Source organism: Phoca vitulina, unplaced genomic scaffold (genome assembly GCF_004348235.1).
Source record: "Phoca vitulina isolate PV1807 unplaced genomic scaffold, GSC_HSeal_1.0 scaffold33, whole genome shotgun sequence".
Classification (NCBI taxonomy): domain Eukaryota; kingdom Metazoa; phylum Chordata; class Mammalia; order Carnivora; family Phocidae; genus Phoca; species Phoca vitulina.
This window is the reverse complement of record NW_022589736.1, coordinates 23,040,563-23,059,563: the sequence shown is the minus strand read 5'-3', so window position 1 is coordinate 23,059,563 and position 19,001 is coordinate 23,040,563. Positions and strand designations below refer to the sequence as shown.

The window sequence follows — 19,001 nt, the reverse complement described above, 5'->3', positions numbered from 1 at the left end:
AAAGCTGACAGAGAGAAGGTAGATAAAGAAGGGATGTCCTAGCCTTGTCATCTCTTACCCAAATGACAGGAAAGGGGGCAATGTATAGACCTCAGAGAATAATGAAAATGAATATCAGGCATGTCATTTATAACAGCTGTATTTTTTTTAAATATTTATTTATTTATTTTAGAGAGAGCATGCGCAAGCAGGGGTTGGGGGGTGGGTAGTGGCAGAGGGCGAGGGAGAGCATCCCCAAGCAGACTGACTACCCACTGAGCATAGAGCCCGACGTGGGGCTCGATCCCAGGACCCCGAGATCATGACCTAAGCCAAAACCAAGAGACAGACGCTCAATGAACTAAGCCACCCAGGCGCCCCTAAAACAGTTGTTTTTAATCAAAGTTTGCTTTATATGTCTGTAAATATGTAGTCAATCCTTTGAGATAGATACTTAATATTTAAGTACAGATAATACTAAAACTCGGAAGTGTTGATAGTTTGTCGATACTGAACACTGGCTAAAACTTTAAACTTCTGCAAAGTAAACCTTACTGCAAGCATTGCTTTGGGAAACTTACTAATAAGCCTTGAAAAAAAGCTGAAGATTTTCTGAGGTAATTCTTTCACCCCGGTCAGTTCTATTTTATACTCTGTGGGAGGGCATTCACGTGTGGCTCTGTGTTAGCACATCTCACTGCAATAACTAGAGGAAACAAAACAAGCACAGACCTTGGAAATGATCACTGCCATTGCCAGGTTCTCAGAATGAGCCGCTACATAACCAAGCATCATGATGCCAGGCAGTCTTATGTTTCCTTTGCAGGACCCAATACAATCAATCACGGCAGCCACTCCTCCGGCGTTAACGATCAACTGTGAAAGCTAGGAGGAGAGGAGAGTCAGAGCATCCTGAGCATGAAGCATGAGATTATCTTTAAATCTTAACTTTAGCCTTGCCCAATTTTTTTATTTAGGACCTAAAAACCACCTGGTGAAATCTGAAATACCATTTAGTGAGATTGTTGTATTCATTAAGGAATATATAAGTAGAATAATCCTGCTATTTCAAATGTGCAGACATACTCATTGTGAGGAGCCACTCTGTGGTTCAGTTTTTCATGCATCAATAGCACAACTTTTATCCTTATTGCAATAGATGTCAAAATTCCTCACCTAGACACTAAGCCTAGGGCTAGTTCATAACTAGCTAACTACTGAAACCCCCAATCACAATGTGTGAGTATGAAGCACATTAATCACTGAATGCTAAAAGACAGTGTCAGACTTGAACTATTCTAGCCTAATTATCCCCCCTTTGCTAGCAATGACTACTAGCTGATTGCACTTCACTCTTGAAAAATCTCAACCAAATGAAGATGTTAGATGACATAAAGAATGAGGACTTTAAAGTTTTGTGAAATGAAATTGATTAGTCAAAATATACACAGAAAAAGATACAACTTCAGAATCCACCCAGATTTGCTTCATCTCTACTCCTTCAGCATCTGAGAACTCAAGTAGTACAGAGATTATACTAGGCTGTGGGCCTGGTGGTCTCCTCAGACCTGGAGGCATGCTGTCTCTCACTACTCCCAGCTGACCTAGAATGACAAGAATGACGAAAGTCTACGCCCCCCACCATCTAGAAATGGAAAGCAGGAAATTATTAAAAACTGAGATTTTAGACTCAAATTCCATTGATATAACCCAGTGGTTCTCAACTAGGGGCACTTGTACCCCCTGGGAAACCTCTGGCCATATATGGAGACATTTTTATCAGGATGGGGTTGGGGTGCTACTGGGATCTAGTGGGCAGAGGCCAGGGATGCTGCTGAACATCCACCCTACCATGTACAGGACAGCCCCCCACGACAAACAATTACCTATTCCAAAATGTCCGTAGTGCTGAGGATGAGAAGCCCTGAGCTAATCAGATCATGTGGCACAGCATTTGCGCCCTGTAAACAAGTTGATGTTTTGTTTAAATCCTAAAACTAACGATATATTACTGTATTTTAAAACCTTAATTTTTTTTTTTTTTTACCTCAGGCGTATGTTTTGCAACCTCTCTAATTAAAGTAGAAGCGTTTTTCTTCACGTATTCGTCTTTGTCCTTCAAGCAGGTAAGTACGACTGGAAAAATCTCTGCTTCCACCACCATTTCTGCCAGATCCACAGAATGTTTTGCAATCTGACTAAGAGCTGAAAGAACCTGATGCTGTTAAGCAAAAACCAAAATAAAACCAAACATGACATAGAGCTTGCTGCAGAGTTCTGATTTAAACAGCTTTATACACACTCAAATTCCTTTATAAAAAGGAAAAAACAATTACTTTTCTAACAGAACCTTAGATTTAGGACTCTTGAGACTGTCAATTCCTAGTCTTATACCTAGACGCTCAATTTCTTAAATTCCCTAATTCCCAAATTAAATGCCTTCATTCTTCTGTGGACTCTTTAAATCTCTCATCTATGCAGATGATCGAAGAATATGACCTTTGGATGAATAGTATTTCTTAATTAATACTTACATTGTTAATTTATAATACATGTAGTACAAAAATGATCAAGCAGAAGTAACATCTTATTTTTGGCATCATGCTGATAACATTTCAAAGAACTTTCCATTCTTAGTTAACATTAACAATTTTAGAATCTTATAAAATGTAACTACTAGAATGGGAAAGTATAATTAACTATTAACTGAAAATCAAATTTTAGAAAGCTATAAAAAGACTAAGATAAATATGGCAATTTTCATAAGAAACTTACATAAAATAGTGGTGGGCTAGAAGACGTTTAGATCCTTTCCAACCCTGAGATTCAGTATTATGTAATTCCTTATTTTGATGAGTAATGTTAATACCGATGCTACTCCTAGTTTTCAGCATTGGACATATTTTAACCAGATAGGTCCATCCACTGTCTGATCTTTATAGCATAAGATTCACATATGAAAAGACCAAATACACAACATACCCTATCTGTTTTCAATGATAAATTTTCTAATTATTTTTAAATGTGTAATGTTAATCTACCCACATTTCTATTTTCTTAGGTAATCAGAAGCCTGATTTGTTTGTTTTTTTAACTTTATTTTTAAATACCTTTAATTTAGAATCAGGGTTCAGGATCATCTGGGCTAAGTGAGCAATAGCTCCTGCGTCCACTACAGTCTGTGCTAACTCCGGAGAATGCTTTGAAATATCACTGAGGGCCGAAGCAGCAATCCTTTTCAAAGCAATTTCTGGCTCCTGGATACAGAGTACTAAAAGAGGAACAGCTCCCGCATCCACCACAGCTTGTGACAGTTCTGTGGGTCCAAGAAAAGTAATTAAGTGAGTATGGGTGACTGACCCTTGTGCAAGCCATTTTTCACCCTGACAGATACAGCAAAGAAAAAAGGGGAGGGTGTACTTCACTGTCTCGACATCTGCATTTCAAATCAGCCTTTCTGGTTTCATAAACCATGTGGACCAATCCTGAGCTGAAAAGAATACAGGTCAATAGATGGACCTCCATTTACATGAACACATTTGAGGTAGATTAGGCTGAAATGGCTTGTTATTCTTTTTTTTTTTTTTAAGAGAGTAAGCAGATGTCAGCTGTTTAAGCTCTGACAATTCTGCACTTCTCAATAGGCAAGCATTTTATGCATGGTTTACAATAACAGAGAAAATTAAAGTACCAAAAATTTACCAACCACACTAATTAGGCAGTATTTTGTGCTATTTACATGAGTAAACATTAACATGAATCTTGTGCCAATAATGTCAATTTTTAAATTCCTTTCATCTTATAGTACTTTTAAAAGATTTTTTTTAACTTATTCAGAAATTAAAAGGTGCATTTTCATTGTACGTATAAAATGAGATCTACAACAGAACAACATATTTTATATGTAAATGTTAATGTTTAGATAAAGGAATAAATTTATCGTAACCATTTCACATCAGAAATAAAATATTTTGAATATACATGTTGATTTGCTTGTGTGTCCAAGACAAACAGCTATAAAAATAACACATTTTAAATTATAGAGAATGGGAAACAAGCAGGCAGACCCATAAAAATATATGTAAAAAATGTCTTTTGAGAAGCATAAAACACCATACATAGTTATGGATTCTCCCCTCATTGTATTCATGGCCTCTCTTACTAAATCACATATACCCATTTCTAGAACCTCTTCCTTTCAAATTATGTTCTCATTTTCCCAGATTTGTAGTGCCTTGGCAATTTATGTCTTAATAGTCAAGCTAAGATATCTATTTAGCATATCACTTAAAGTCTTTAATTAAAAAAAATACAGTGTTAATTTTTCAAAAGATTGGTGATATCACATTTTCTAGAAGGAAATAATGTTAGAAAATACAGGTTATAGTGTCCAATATTTGTTTTCCTTCAATTATTATAATTATCTTAGAAGTTCTAGTATTATATAAATGGTTCACTCATCCTTTCATTAAACACGTATCAATCAAAGGTTATTATGTGCCAGACTCACTCAACTCTGGTACAGATGACACACTTCTACAAATTAACACTACGTTGATTAGCAAATATATTGCAATTAAAAAAATCTAACGTGAAATACGAACTACAATGGGAAGTTAATATGTAATCTCAAGAACAAGAGGCAGGTAAGAGGACGAGCTCCTGCGTCTTTTTTTTTTTAACCTTTTTTTTAAAAAAAAAAAGACAACAGCCATAGACTGGAATATCAACCTCACAATATAACAGATTCCTCAGATGCTTCTCTGGGATTCTGCTGCAATTGCCTTAAGACCAATAAGCCAGCAGGTGAAACAGGTGATTACTGTATCTCTCCTACCACCCCCACCCAAGGGAAATGGAAAGAAAGCATAAAGTGTGATATTATATGTAATTTATAGATATAATTTTCATATTTTATGTTAATTAACATAATATAGTAACATAATATAATAGTAACTTAATTCAGTTCAGTCCAAATTATACAGGTGTTGTATGGTAATATCAACTTTATGTGTACATATTTAAGGGCACCTGCTATACATACATAGACAGTCCCCAACTTAGGATGGTTTGGCTTAAGATTTTTCAACTTTATGATCGTGCAAAAGCAATATACATTCAGCAGAAACTGCAATTTGAATTTTGAATTTGGATCCTTTCCCAGGCTAGTGATACATACACAGTACAATACTCTTGTGATGCTGGGCAGTGGTGAGCCTCAGCTCTGCCAGCCACAGGATCAGAAGGCTAAACAACCAATACGCTTACAACCATGCTGCACCCACACAGCCATTCCATTTTTCACTTTCAGTGCAGTATTCAATAAATTCCATGACACATTCAGCACTTTATTATAAAATGGGCTCTGTGTTAGATGGCTTTGCCCAACTGTAGGCTAATGTGTTTTGAGCATGTTTCAGGTAGGCTAGGCTATGCTATGATGTGCGGTAGGTTAGGTGTAGCAAATGCCTTTTCAACTTGGGATATTTTCAGTTTACAAAGGATTTACCAGGATATAACCCTATTGTAAGTTGAGTGAGATCTGAAACAGGCTGCATTTATTTTGGGAGAGTATAAAGAGTAGTTTATTTATGTTTGCTCACTTTTATTTCTATTTACTAGGAGTAAGAATGTGCAGTAAACTACAACTGTTTAAAAGTACTATTAATAGGGGAGCCTGGGTGGTTCAGGTCATGATCCTAGGGTCCTGGGATTGAGCCCAGCATCAGGCTCCCTGCTCAACAGGGAGCCTACTTCTCCATCTCCCTCTGCTGCTCCCCTTGCTTGTGCTCTCTTTCTCTGTCATATAAAATATTTTTAAAAAATAAAAAATAAAAGTACTATTAATAAAAACTAAGGTTCTTTAAAAAAAATCAACTATCTTTGTAATTCCCATGCATTTTATCCTTTCCTTGAATAACTGTTAGAGTGCCATATCCTCCTTTTCCTGAAATCTATAATGTTAAGAAGAAAGCAAACTCTGTTCTGACTTGTTACCCAGTCCCATCCTCAGCTGTTTTCTATTCTCTCCAGAGTAGTGATGGTAAATGTGGGGAAGGCTGGGGATGGCACAGGAGAAATATTTACTGTGAAGGTAATGAAGCTTCCAAGAACATGGGTTGGGCCTACCAATTCTGTACTTGAGATTTCATATACATCACATCTCCAGATTTATATGGTCCTATAAAAACTGGGATCAGAAACACACTGCTATTTATAAATGATAGTATTCTATTACCTTCATACACATATAAGGCATAAAGCAGTGTATATACAGGTAAAAATACAGTAGGCCTAAAGAATGCACGCCATACTATATTACACCTACTACAGACTTTCATCCTGCCTCCGTTGCTACTCTTTTTCCTATGGTATATCTTTCTCCTCTTCCCTATGGTTGCTTCCTCTGGCATTTCTGTGCCAGTCACTGTTGGTGTCTACCCAGTAGCCCTTGTCAGTCAAGGCATGAGTAGAAGTCAACTAGAAGCATCTGTGAAAGGGTTTTTTCTCTGTCATCAATAGATACACACAGAAGGAAACTCTGACTCTTTGCTGGACATGGTCAAGTGTATGAATGACATCTACAACTCCTACATCCATCTTGCAATGATAACGGAAGAAATCACCAATATTCTGAGGATGATTGAGTATAAAAATGAAAAACATCTGGGTCCTCCATGACACTGTTCAGCTGCATAACCAACCTTGGAACTGCCCTGACTCTGAACTTGTGTGTCATGTAAAATAAAAAATGTCCTTATTTTTAAGCCATTTGTACCTGATATTCTGTAACTTACAGCCCAAAACATCCTGGTGTAATCCTGTCCTCTCTCATGCTCGGTATGTTTACATATTTTCCTCTCTTCCTCTGGTCATTGGGTGTTCATTAAGGGCTTACTACGTGCTAGAAACCCGGCTAGATCTTGGGGAAGCAGAATAGAGTAAAACGTTGTTCTGTTCTAGCAGAGTTGGCTCAGGGTGAAGGTACAAAGAGACCACACCAAGTAAGAGCAAGGAGTCAAGTCTGTGGAGCGGGCGGGGAAACCGCATATGTAGGGGTGTCACAGGCAGTGTTTCCCATATTACCTCCTTCTCCCCTTTCCTGTGTCCTACGCTTCTCTATGCAGAGAAAAGCAATGGTAACCAAAGCACATGCCAATCCTGGTACATCTAAAAATTACTTCCCATAACAGAAATCTCATGGAGTTCATTTCTAGCTCTAATTTGAAAATGAGTTTTGGTTGTTAATTACTTATCATACTTACAAAATCAAAGATCGATACAGACTCAGAGGTTGATTACAGGTTTGACCAAAGCAAAGCAGTGAATCAAGAAATTTATCTTAGGGCCTGAAAATAGCTTCATTTTCAATTTTAAATAAATCTTCAAAAATTAGTTTTTAAAAAATAAATCTCTTATGCAATAACATTCAACATAATCATTACTGTTAGATAACAAGCAAGATTAGTAGTAGTTATACAAAGAAAAATGCAGAGAAAGAAGGTTATATATTATACCAACATACTAAGAAGTTATAGTGGATTGATGGTACCATTGCTGATATATTTTTCTTCTCAATTTGCCAAATTTTCTTTTATGTGATTATAAATTTTTTAAAAATAAAAGAAATGTGAACATGTCTTTTGTCCATACATACAGCTACTGCTGTGCTAACTATACTAGTATTACTATTATAAAGGAAAAATAAATATAAACATTTTAGCTTATTTCTCAAGATGGCAGGAATTCTCTTATTTTAAAAAATGGTGGGAATCTATTCCTTTAAGCATTCTGAAAATTAAAAATCTTTTGAAAATTTTTAATACATAGTAGAAATATTATCCGTTTACTTTTTCACACTTGCCCTCTTGCCTTAATTTACGCCCTTATTACATTTAAGTTAAAATTACATTCTTAAAATGTGAAGCATTATTCATTTGTAACAATTTTTTATTTTTTTTACTTATTATTTTTTTTTAAAGATTTTATTTATTTATTCATGAGAGACAGAGAGAGAGAGGCAGAGGGAGAAGCAGGCTCCCAAGGAGCAGAGAGCCCGATGTGGGACTCGATCCCAGGACCCTGGGATCATGACCTGAGCCGAAGGCAGACGCTTAATCATCTGAGCCACCCAGGCGCCCTTGTAACAATTTTTTAGACTTTAAATTGTCAGAGGGAATAAAACTATCCAATAGCACTTCCTTTTTCATAAATAGTAATGAAGGCCATTTGTTGCAGACATGTAGACAACTGAATACACAGTCCTCAGACTTGATGGTCAGCTGTTTTCAGTAAAGGAACAACTGGTTCTATTGGGCCTCATGAACAGCTCACTGTTGAGTGAAGGAAGGAAGGCAGCCTCCTCTAGGGGACTGTGACATGGGTGGTCATCCGTCACACTTCTCTCTGCCGCTCTCAATTTTTCCATGATCCTTTCTACTAGCATTTGTAAAGGCTTATGTGCATACAATTCTTTGAATATCCTTAATATGAAATTTTTGGGTGAGAACTCCTTGCTTCTCACACAGTTGCTTTTTCTTAAGAATTTTCTTCTGTGCTGTTCTTGGGACCTGGGTTTGTGTTTTTGTTTTTGTTTTCCTAACAAAATAAAGGCTGAACTTGTAGTACTCTCTCACTAAGAGGTGTGAAGGATTACAACTTCAATGGATCAAAGTCTTTAATACAGAAAAATAAAAAATGCTCAGGACACTTTAATTTTAAAACAAAAAGACACAGCATAAAGGGAGGACTTTTAAGAACAACAACACTCATAAAATTAGTACTATCAAGAGCTGGATGAATGGAATATTAGAAATGACTTCATGTTGACTAGAAGAGGACAGGAATGCCCAGCAGTGTATAACAGCCATGGCTATAACAGGAAAAACAAGGATTTTGCTTTAATGGTGCTCACAGTGGCTTCGACCCCTCCTCTTAATTGCTGTGGCTGGTTGTTTGTTTAGATCTGGAGGGGTGAACTCAAATGTCCACAGGGCCCAGGCAAGGAACTCAAATAAGTGAAGTCAGAGGGTATAAGAAAAATACTGAGAGGGGGAGCAGTCGAAACCTGGAAAAGTACACACACCAGCTACAAGCAGCAGAATTACTTAGCTTGAGCCGGGTGTTGCCACGTAGGAACATAGGCCTACTGTCGTCAGATCCTATGATGTTTCAAGAGAAGCCAGAAATCTGGTTTTTAATGTGAAATCACCTGGTTTTTTAAGTGTGGGCAACTTTTTTTTTTTTTAAGAACACTCTGTGAGACAATATAGTGCAGGCCAAATAAAATACATCCATCTGTGGGCCAGCTACAGCCTGCAACCATCATTTCACAACCCTGGGCTTAAACTTTATACCTTCTAAAATGACCTGTGGGAGGCTCTGGACGTGGAAAGGTAATGTGCTTTCTACCTTTGATTCTTTAAGTCATGTTTTGGAGTCATAAAAGAATCACCATAAATAAAATAAAAATAAAAATTTCAGCATCAAATTTCAAGAAACTGATGAAAACCTAAAAGTTGGCCTGCAAAAAAAAATTAACCTAAATATATATTATGATACTTAACTAATTTTTCTGCTCATAGCAGAGATGTAGGAGAGAAGACTATGCAAAATTAAGTGATCTAGCAGGAGAATTCATAAAAAGGACTCAAAATGAAGAGACTCTCCAATAAGAAAAAAAGGAAGAAAAAAATATTATGAATTTCGCAGACTAATTTAGAAATAATTAGGCAAATCGAACACCTCAGGAACTCTAATTTCTTTTAACTTTATTGCTTTTTAGATTATTTTTTCAAACACCATTTTTAATCACTGTCTCTAAGCCTTGCAAGTTATATTAAAAACTAAAAGAAAGTCATGAATCATCATTTCTCTGTTTATCCATTTAAAGATAGGATGGTTTTTTAGGGGTGCCTGGGTGGCTCAGTCGTTAAGCATCTGCCTTCAGCTCAGGTCATGATCCCAGGGTCCTGGGATCGAGCCCCACATCGGGCTCCCTGCTCAGCGGGAAGCCTGCATCTCCCTCTCCCACTCCCCCTGCTTATGTTCCCTCTCTCGCTGTCTCTTTCTCTGTCAAATAAATAAATAAAATCTTTAAAAATAAAAAAAAAAAAGATAGGATGGTTTTTGCATCTGGCTATAAAAGATATCACTATCATTTCAGAAATAAAGCAGGTAAAAGATACATTTAAAATTTGGCTACACACTTATGATGTTAATCTTATGTTATAAAAGTCACCCCATTCAACCAAACTTTTCATGATTTGGTAAAATTATAGTAAAAGCCAAATATGGTGTTGCAATTGCCAAAGCTGGTTATATACTGACCATACTCCAGTGTGAGTATAGGAATGTCACTTCCAAAGTGGAAGAAATTTGTCCTATTTTTGGTCTAACCCAGCGAATCTACTGCTTAGTTATCTACTGCTATGTAACAAATCACACCAGCTTAGCTGCTTCAAACAGGAAATACTATGTCGTGGTTTCTGTAGGTCAGGAATGTGGAAGCGGCTTAGCTGGGTGGTTCAGGCTGGGGCCTTTTACTAGGCTGCGGTCAGGATGTCCACTAGGGCTGCATTATCCGGGGCTCCACTGGGTCTAGTGGATCTGCTTCTAAGCACACTCACAGGAATGTTGGAAGAAGCCTTCATCAGGTCCTCCCCATTTCTGGGGCCTTTCCATAGGCTCCTTATGATGAGGCCTCTCCCAGAGTGAGTGATCCAAAAGAGAGAACCCAAGACAATGCCTGCAGTCTTTCATAATCTAACCTCAGAAGTCACATAACATCACTTCTGCTATATTTCACTGGTTAAATGTGGGAGGAGGCTACACGAGGATGTGACTAGGAAGAGGTGGGCATCATTGGGGGTTGGGAGGCCATCACAGAGGCTGGCTTTATTCTTCACCAACACATCTGCAAGAGGCAACATCCCTCTGTAGGTAACAAGTCTTCTATAATTCTGAGCTGAGACACAGACCTCTCCAGTTGCAGGGTGAGAAAAGGGTGGAGAGAGAATTTGCATATTATTGTGAAAAAATCTAATATATGATTTTTATTTATTTCCCCCACCCCTCAGATGTCATTTTTCCTACTCTCATTATTTCCACACCACGTCTCTCCAGTCCTCAGAGCCATTGGTCTAACTCGTACACATGGGTTGAGTGTTTGAGAGATTAAGGGTTAACATACCCACATATGCTTTGAAGGTTAAATAATTCTGGCTCCTTTAAAAAGTCAAGTGAGTCAAGTAAGCCATTGATCTGGAGTTAATGGTGCCGTAGTAAGAAATTACAATCAGCTGGGATGGACGGTGCACTTACAGGGCTCAAATATAAAAAGCAGCTTCAAAATATGCTAAGGAAAAGAAGTGGAGACAAGAGAAAGAGAATGTGGGAAATGAGAAAGACTTGGGCATGGCCTGGAAGTTAATAGGTAACATAAGATTTAGAGCAATTTTTAAAACCCCCAAATTTTGGCAATTTTTTTGTTTTTGACTTATAATGACTTCACAGCTAAGACTAAGCTGAAGAGAAGGAGGCAAAAGCTAATTGTGGTGCTCTATCCATGAAGAAACTGATGATAAATTACCGGGAATCAGATCTTTTACAAAATACAGTTTTTGTATCTAGAAATGTTTTCATTTTGTTTTCCAATTGCTAGATGAGTAGATAATATTGCAGCCATGGCTGTAGCTTTCCTCTGCCTGCAATTTTGCATGCTGCTTCAAACAAAGCAAACTGAAGTGGAAAGGGTGCATTTTATGATTACGACATCCCTGGCACACTTTCTTTGCTCCAGCCCAGTTTTAAGTCCCTGCCTTCAAGTTGCTCAGGCAAGGGCGGCTGGAGGAGGCTGGACAGTCAAGGGCGGCTGGGGCTCTGCTGGACTCTCTACAAGAGCACACAAAGAGAGGAAACAGAAAAGGGAAACAAATGAAACACTGGATGATTAGAAAGTTTGCCAGGTGCTTTTATAAAAATGGCCCCTGGTCCAAGGTTCTTGGTGTGACTCCCTCTGAGTGGTTCCTAGGAGCTGCCCATGGGCTTCCACTGCCCACATTTATTCCTGAGGATGGATTCAGCTCAACATTTTAATAATTGCATAATATCCCACTGAGTAAGTATATGCCATAATTTACTTAACTGTCCCCCCGCTTTAGAACATTTAATTGTTTTGTTTGATTGTGGTTTGGGTTTGGGCCATTATAAAGTACAGTGTAGTGAACCTCTTTGTGCATTAAGATTATGTATTAGTTATCTATTGCTGGGTAAGAAACGACCCAAACTCAGGAGCTTCAAACATCATCATCTATTATCTCACATTTTCTGTGGGTCAGGAATCCTGAAGCAGCCTAGCTGGGTGGTTGTGGCTCTGAGTTATTCATGAAGTTGCTATCACACAAATGGTTGTAGTCATTCGAGGGCACAACTTGGGGAGGATCCATTTCCAAGCTCACTCAGCTGAGTGTAGTTGTTGGGAAGCTTCAGTTTCTTGCTGGTTGTTGAAGACCTCAGCTCCTCACCATGTGGGCCTTTCCCTAGGTTGTCTGACTGTCCTTGTGTCAAAGCAGCCCACTTTCCCCAGAACAAGTAATGAGAGACAAGTAAAGGGAGACAAGTAAAGGGAGAACAATGCCAGGACAGAAGCCTCAGTCTTTTGTAACTGGTCACCTCTGCTCAGAAGTAACCTGCCATCCCCGCTGCCATATTCTAGTGGCCACACAGACCAGTCCCGGTATGACGGGGGAGGGGCCTATACAAGCGTGTGAATACCAGGACATGGGAGCTCTGTGGGGTATCATGGAGGCTGGTTTCCACTGGTCATACATACATACATCTAGAACTCCACAGGTTACACAAACACACGTGCATGTGTGTATTTACTTATGATTAGCAGCTCAGAGCTACAATTACTAAGGGGGACAGTGTTGACACTTTTTGAGGTTCTTGATATTTTTAGATTAAATCACATGAAACTGCTATTTTTGTTAAATCAAAACCAATTGAATATAGGTAATTTCATGTAGGTCAACCTAATATACATCAACCTAATACGGACTGCAGAATTGTTTATTTTATATGTCTCCACCATCATGTGTCACCATGTGTGAGTTTGGCAGTCTAGGCACTTCACATATAAAGTACATTTTAGTCCTTACATTGAGTAAGAGATTGCTCAAAGTTGAATCATCATTTACTTCTACCCAAATGGTATTTTCAGTTCCAAATTCCTTAACTTACTGCATACTGCAGTTTAGTTACACTGATTAATAAACATGAATATTTTGTATGACTTAAGACCATAGCATTACCACTATATTGCCTTTTAACAAATAAACACAAAACACAGGCACGCTAATTCTAAGTCAGTACTGTCCAATAAGAATGTGAGCCATACATATAATTTAAAATTTTCTAGTAGCTACATTTAAAAAGCAAAAAGAAATAGGTGAAATTAATTTTAATAAAATACATTATTTAACACAATACACCCAAATTATAATTTCAACATGTAATCAATACTCAAAAAATTTTAATGAGATATTTCACATTCTGTTTATCGTATTAAGTGTTGGAAATCTGGTGCGTATTTTGCACTTACAGTACATCTCAGTTTGGCTGCTAAATTTTCATTGGAAATAATCTGTATTTAGATTTCAAAAAGTTTACAGCTGAAAAAGTAGATTCACATACCCATGTTGTTTCAATCATACCTAAAAAATCTCCAGTAACTGAACTGGTTTATCAATTTTTAAAATTTATATTAGAAGTAGATAACAATTTAGTTCCTCAGATGCTCTAGCCACCATTCAAGTATGTGACAGTAACATGTGACTAGTGCATGACCATATTGGTAAAGCTGTAGTTTAAAATCAAAGGAGATACAGAGAAATGGCTAGTAATAGAATTATCACTCAAATAGTTACATAACTGCAGTCAATACCTTTTCAAGGCCAGAGGTCCTATCTTGAGCAAAATGCTTTGATGCAATTAACTTAACACTACATTTTTATAGCAAGCTGGTTCATTCATCTACAGCCACAGATGAGAGCAAAGTAGGCCAAAAAGTTAACTGCAAAATCAGCCAGATAACATGGTAATTATACAATAACTATTTTCCCTGTAGACAATGGATTTTAATATTTATGGTAAGATAAGGATGAACATGACTTATTTCAAAATACAATCCTTTTTCTTTTTTTTTTTTTAGGTGGAGGGGAGAGGCAGAGAGAGAGTCTCAAGCCGACTCCCTGCTGAGCGCAGAGCCTGAGGTGGGGCTCCATCTCACCACCCCTCACAACCTGAGCGGAAACCAAGAAACCAAGAGTTGGAGGCTCAACCGACTGGCCACCCAGGCACCCTCAAAGCACAATTCTTATGCTAACAAAGTCCTAAGCTTTTAAGAAGTAAATTCTCTTGTAGATGTTTGTGAATGAAGTACTTTCAAATTTCAGTCAAATACACTATGACTAATGTACTTCTAGAAATTCCAACGTAAATAAAGAGTTTTCGTCCCTCAATATCTAAAAGGTGTTGGAAGGTTTTATACACTAGTGATTGGAAAATAAACCAAGTCTGAAAAACACTTTTGTTCAAACCCCAAAAATATGTTATGATGCACTGTTCAAACTTGATTTATTTCTAGACTAGTAGGGTACAAATACCCTTCTCTTTATCTACTCAGTACACAATTTCGTGACATTTCTTGTGCAGATATTTGCACCCAACAGAAAACAAAGCCTCAGACTAAAAGAATATTAGGTGGCATCAGGTAGAGGAAGTATTTTGGTGGGTAGAGGGCTTTCCTTTCTCCTATAACTGTATGATCAATGTCACTTCTTTTTATTTCTATGCCCAAAGTCTGTCCAGCGGTTATCTGGAGGTAACAGGTTCTTAAGAATAATATAAAGATTGGGGCGCCTGGGTGGCTCAGTCGTTAAGCGTCTGCCTTCGGCTCAGGTCATGATCCCAGGGTCCTGGGATCGAGTCCCGCATCGGGCTCCCTGTTCGGCGGGAGGCCTGCTTCTCCCTCTCCCACTCCCCCTGCTTGTGTTCCTGCTCTCGCTATCTCTCTCTCTGTCAAATAAATAAATAAAATCTTAAAAAAAAAAAAAAAAAAAAAAAGAATAATATAAAGATTGCCCTTTCTGCAATGGTACAAAAAGCATAACTCTTAATTCATTTTTCACTTGATCCAATTTAGAATCACCCAGTGTATTATATATGTACTCTTAAGACAGTATAGTACATTTCTGTCTAATGTGCCCAGCTGTCTAGATGACTTTTATGCTCATCTCTATCAATTTTTCTATCTTAGATTGTAAAGTCCTAGAGAGAAGATATTAGCCAACTTATTTTACTTTGAAGACATGGTAACATACACATAAGACACATAGTGCCTCAGATACTTTTTGATGATTACAATGATGACAATGGCGATAAAGAAATTGTTAGCTGGCCTCATATATAAAGTTAAAGGTCTCAGTGACTTAGGAATCTGAGATTACAGAATGATATGGTATTGTTCTATATTCTGAATCATAAAAAAAATGCACAAAAAATATCTCAGATTTTATCAACCAAGAGTTTATAACTTTAAAAATCACAATAAATAAAAATACAGAAGAATTCACAACATATCTTTTCTTCTACTAGCATGCAAACTGCCCTAAAAATGACTAACAAACAAGGTTAACTACTGAGTAGTTATAATTAAAGAGTTACTTTGTTTAACACATTTGGTCTCCATGCCAAAAGAACATAGACGAGACATTTATTTTCACTTCATCTTTTTTTTCACCAACACTTAAATAAGTAGAAAACTTATTTGTGGAAATCAGTGTTAGGATAAAAATAGGTGTAACATGTAATACATATAATCCCATATGCATCATTTGCCTCTATGCTTATGTGTTCCTCAACCCCTCCAAGATAAAAGAAGTTGTAAAAACAAAAAGGTAGTACAGAAATCAACATTATTATCTACAAGCATCAGTAAAGACAGTTATCTGTAGGGCTTTTAAACTAATTTTTAATTACCAGGCTGTAGTCCCCTTCACCCCTTCATCCCCACCACACAAAGTCCCTTGTTATCCTGAGATAACACGAATTGTCATGAATATGTGGATTTTTCAAAAGTTAATTACTGCTTCCTAAGCCTGTTCTACATGATTTGGCCTATTGGTATTTATAGATGGGTGACATGAGAAGAATATTTGCAAAAATTCTGGATTTTAAAATTCTCTTTTCTTTATATCACATCATCATTCTATACAAGATAGAAAAGAATCAGGCTGGCCAGCTTGGTCTGGATTCCTCGTTTATATTATCTGTTTAGCAAATAGAATATAATCTACTAAGTGTTTCTATAGTGTCCAAACTGGCCAATTCCTGTCAGCACTGCTCATCTTGACCATCTCTTCTCCTAACTGCCACTGAGCTGGGATGGAAATCTCTCATTTGATTTAGTCCTGTAGACATCAATCAAGTCTATAGGAGAAAGGATAGTCACACATGTGGAAACCAGCCATCAGGGATTAAAAACAGAGGTATCTGGCAAGACTTTCAGATACAACAAGGAGCTTAAAATGAAGAATGATGAGCTCTCATACACTTTACTTTCTCACACTATAAAAAAGAAAATCTCTGAAAGATTTTGAGTAATTGCCAAGCAGTTCCACCATAAATTGCTGTCTGGTCAGAATAAATCCTTCCCCTCTCTACGTCAGTTTCCTCATCTATATAATATGACAATTATATTAATGATTAAAATGTTTTAGAACACCTAACCAAATGTACTATATTCCTCTTTGCCAGATTTGAGAACAAAGTTTACTCTGAGACAGCAAAAGTTTATAAGAGACGGCATATTTAGCTAAAGCGCCCAAAAGAAACACTTAAAACTTATTTTTCAGCCCTAATGTGGAAAATCATTCCTACAAAACCCTTGTATGGCTCCTCCTTCCTCACCCCTCCAGCCAGGCTATTGCTCTCACCTTAGTCCCAAGTGCCGCCCTCACTGCGGCCACACCCTTGCTACAAGGTCACTGGAAGCTCCCCTCCGTGAAGCTGCTGTGCTCCACACAGTAAGGAAGCCAGAGAGAGGCTGCCAGTGGGGAGCAGGGAAGCAGGGCCTGGAGAGGGCAAAGCGCTCCTCTGGGCCCCTCCGGGTGGAAGCCCTGCACCTGCAGAGTTCCTTCAGGTTCCTTCAGGTTCCTTTCTCACCCCTCACACTTCCGGTCCACACAGGCCCCTCGCCTCATCCCTTGTATCTCCAAAAGCAAGACTAATCCTCGGAAACAATGAGAGGGTGACACTGATGAGGTAAATATGTTAATAGAATAATGTCACTAGAATAATGCTGCAGAGTGGGAGAATCCAGCAAGAAGGAGGAAGAACCAGCCTGAGAAGACTTTACCTCAGCTTTTATTTTAAACACCAGAGAAAATATAAAGAAATAGCTTATTCATCTTCAAATTAAGAGGTACATACATCAAGAATATTCAATAACTGGTGATTCAACCACAGAAATTTAAGGACACGATTTATACAGAGTTAAAAAGAAAAGAAACCCCACACCATTTTGGGCTGTTAGTCCCCAGTTCCCTTTGATTATCTAAAATACTTTAAAATCTACACATAGAAGTAACTTTCAGAAATTGTATTTTTCAAATAAGAACAAGTCAGATGGGGCCTATTGGTTTTTCTCTTCTACCAATTGCACACTTAACTTAATTTTTGTTTCCTAGACACAAAATGTTTTCCTTCCTTAGTCCGTAAAGGTACACTATTTCTTTTGCATCTCCATTTAAGGCTTCTATTTCTTGAACTGTCTAATAAAACATTCTTCTAATACTAAGAAGAAAACACTAAATGAATGTCCTCCCATTAATCTAACATACTCTATTTTTAGGAAATCATTGAAAAAGAAATCAGGTTATTTAGAGGTAAACCCTCTATTTTCACTGATTCAGGATGTGAATGATGACTTCTTTTATTGCCTACTGGGTAACAATTCCCTTTCCTTCTGAGAAATCTATGCAGTAATCTCTTCAGGGAGCTTCTGGGTCCCAGACCCCTAACTACTGTGAAATATTGAAATTACAGTGGGAATTCCATGTGGGAGCCAGATTATAGCAAGAAATTGGAATGGAATCCCGAAGACAGATCCTATTTATGAACTATAATCATTTAGCCTCAGACTCAACAAAAGGGAGATATAGAAAGGTTATCTATAGGCACCTGCCTGAGAGTATATCTGTACGGCAGTCCCTCAAAGCTCCTTTGCTGCACCTTTTGAAATACTCGTGTTACAATCTGTTTGCCATAAAGTTCTCTCACCAAAAGCAACAATAACAACAACCACAAAAACCCAAAACTAAATATGTTAACGAGCTTCCCATGATAACCAGCTTCTGATTTAAAACACTGCCTTAGGGGCGCCTGGGTGGATCAGTTGGTTAAGCATCCAACTCTTGATTTGGGCTCAAGTCACAATCTCGGGGTCGTGGGAGCAAGCCCCCTGTCAGCTCCGTGCTCATCGGGGAGTCTGCTCGAGATTCTCTCTCTCCCTCTGTCCCTTCCCCCCACCCACTCTTTCTTTCAAACAAATAAATAAATCTTAAAAATAAAAAAACTGCCTTAGTTTCTTCTATCAACATATATTAAACAATAGTCCTAAGGTGACCCTATTTGGAAAACCAAAATCCAGATATTAAGGAAATCATTTTAATATACTAACTCAGAATCATTCTAAGCATGACAATAGTTTTCTTTCTCCATTTATTTTTCTATCATTTTCTTTCCTTTTTGTCTCTAATAGTGTCGCCATTTTAAGAACCAAATTAAACATAACCATGGGAGACCCTCTTCCTATTTCCATTTTGAATTTCTTCTTCAATGCTCTTTTAAGAAATATTTAGTGACGCTGTTATGGTCAGTGGTGAACATGGGCTTTGGAGTCAGATTTAGACTCAAATTCTGGTTCCACCATTAACATAACTTTGGGTATCCTCTCTAAG

General features: G+C 37.7%; 1 protein-coding gene across 2 annotated transcripts in view; it reads right to left on the bottom strand.

Annotated features, from left to right (window-relative positions):
- Positions 1-19,001, bottom strand: part of SPAG6 (sperm associated antigen 6) — a 62,750-nt gene that overhangs the window by 21,843 nt on the left and 21,906 nt on the right. For both annotated transcript variants that reach the window (XM_032426064.1, XM_032426065.1), the window contains 3 exons: positions 3,090-3,295; positions 2,027-2,200; positions 712-864 (listed from right to left, as the gene is read on the bottom strand). In XM_032426064.1, the coding sequence (XP_032281955.1) occupies positions 712-864; positions 2,027-2,200; positions 3,090-3,295 (533 nt within the window). The remainder of the gene's footprint in view (positions 1-711; positions 865-2,026; positions 2,201-3,089; positions 3,296-19,001) is intronic.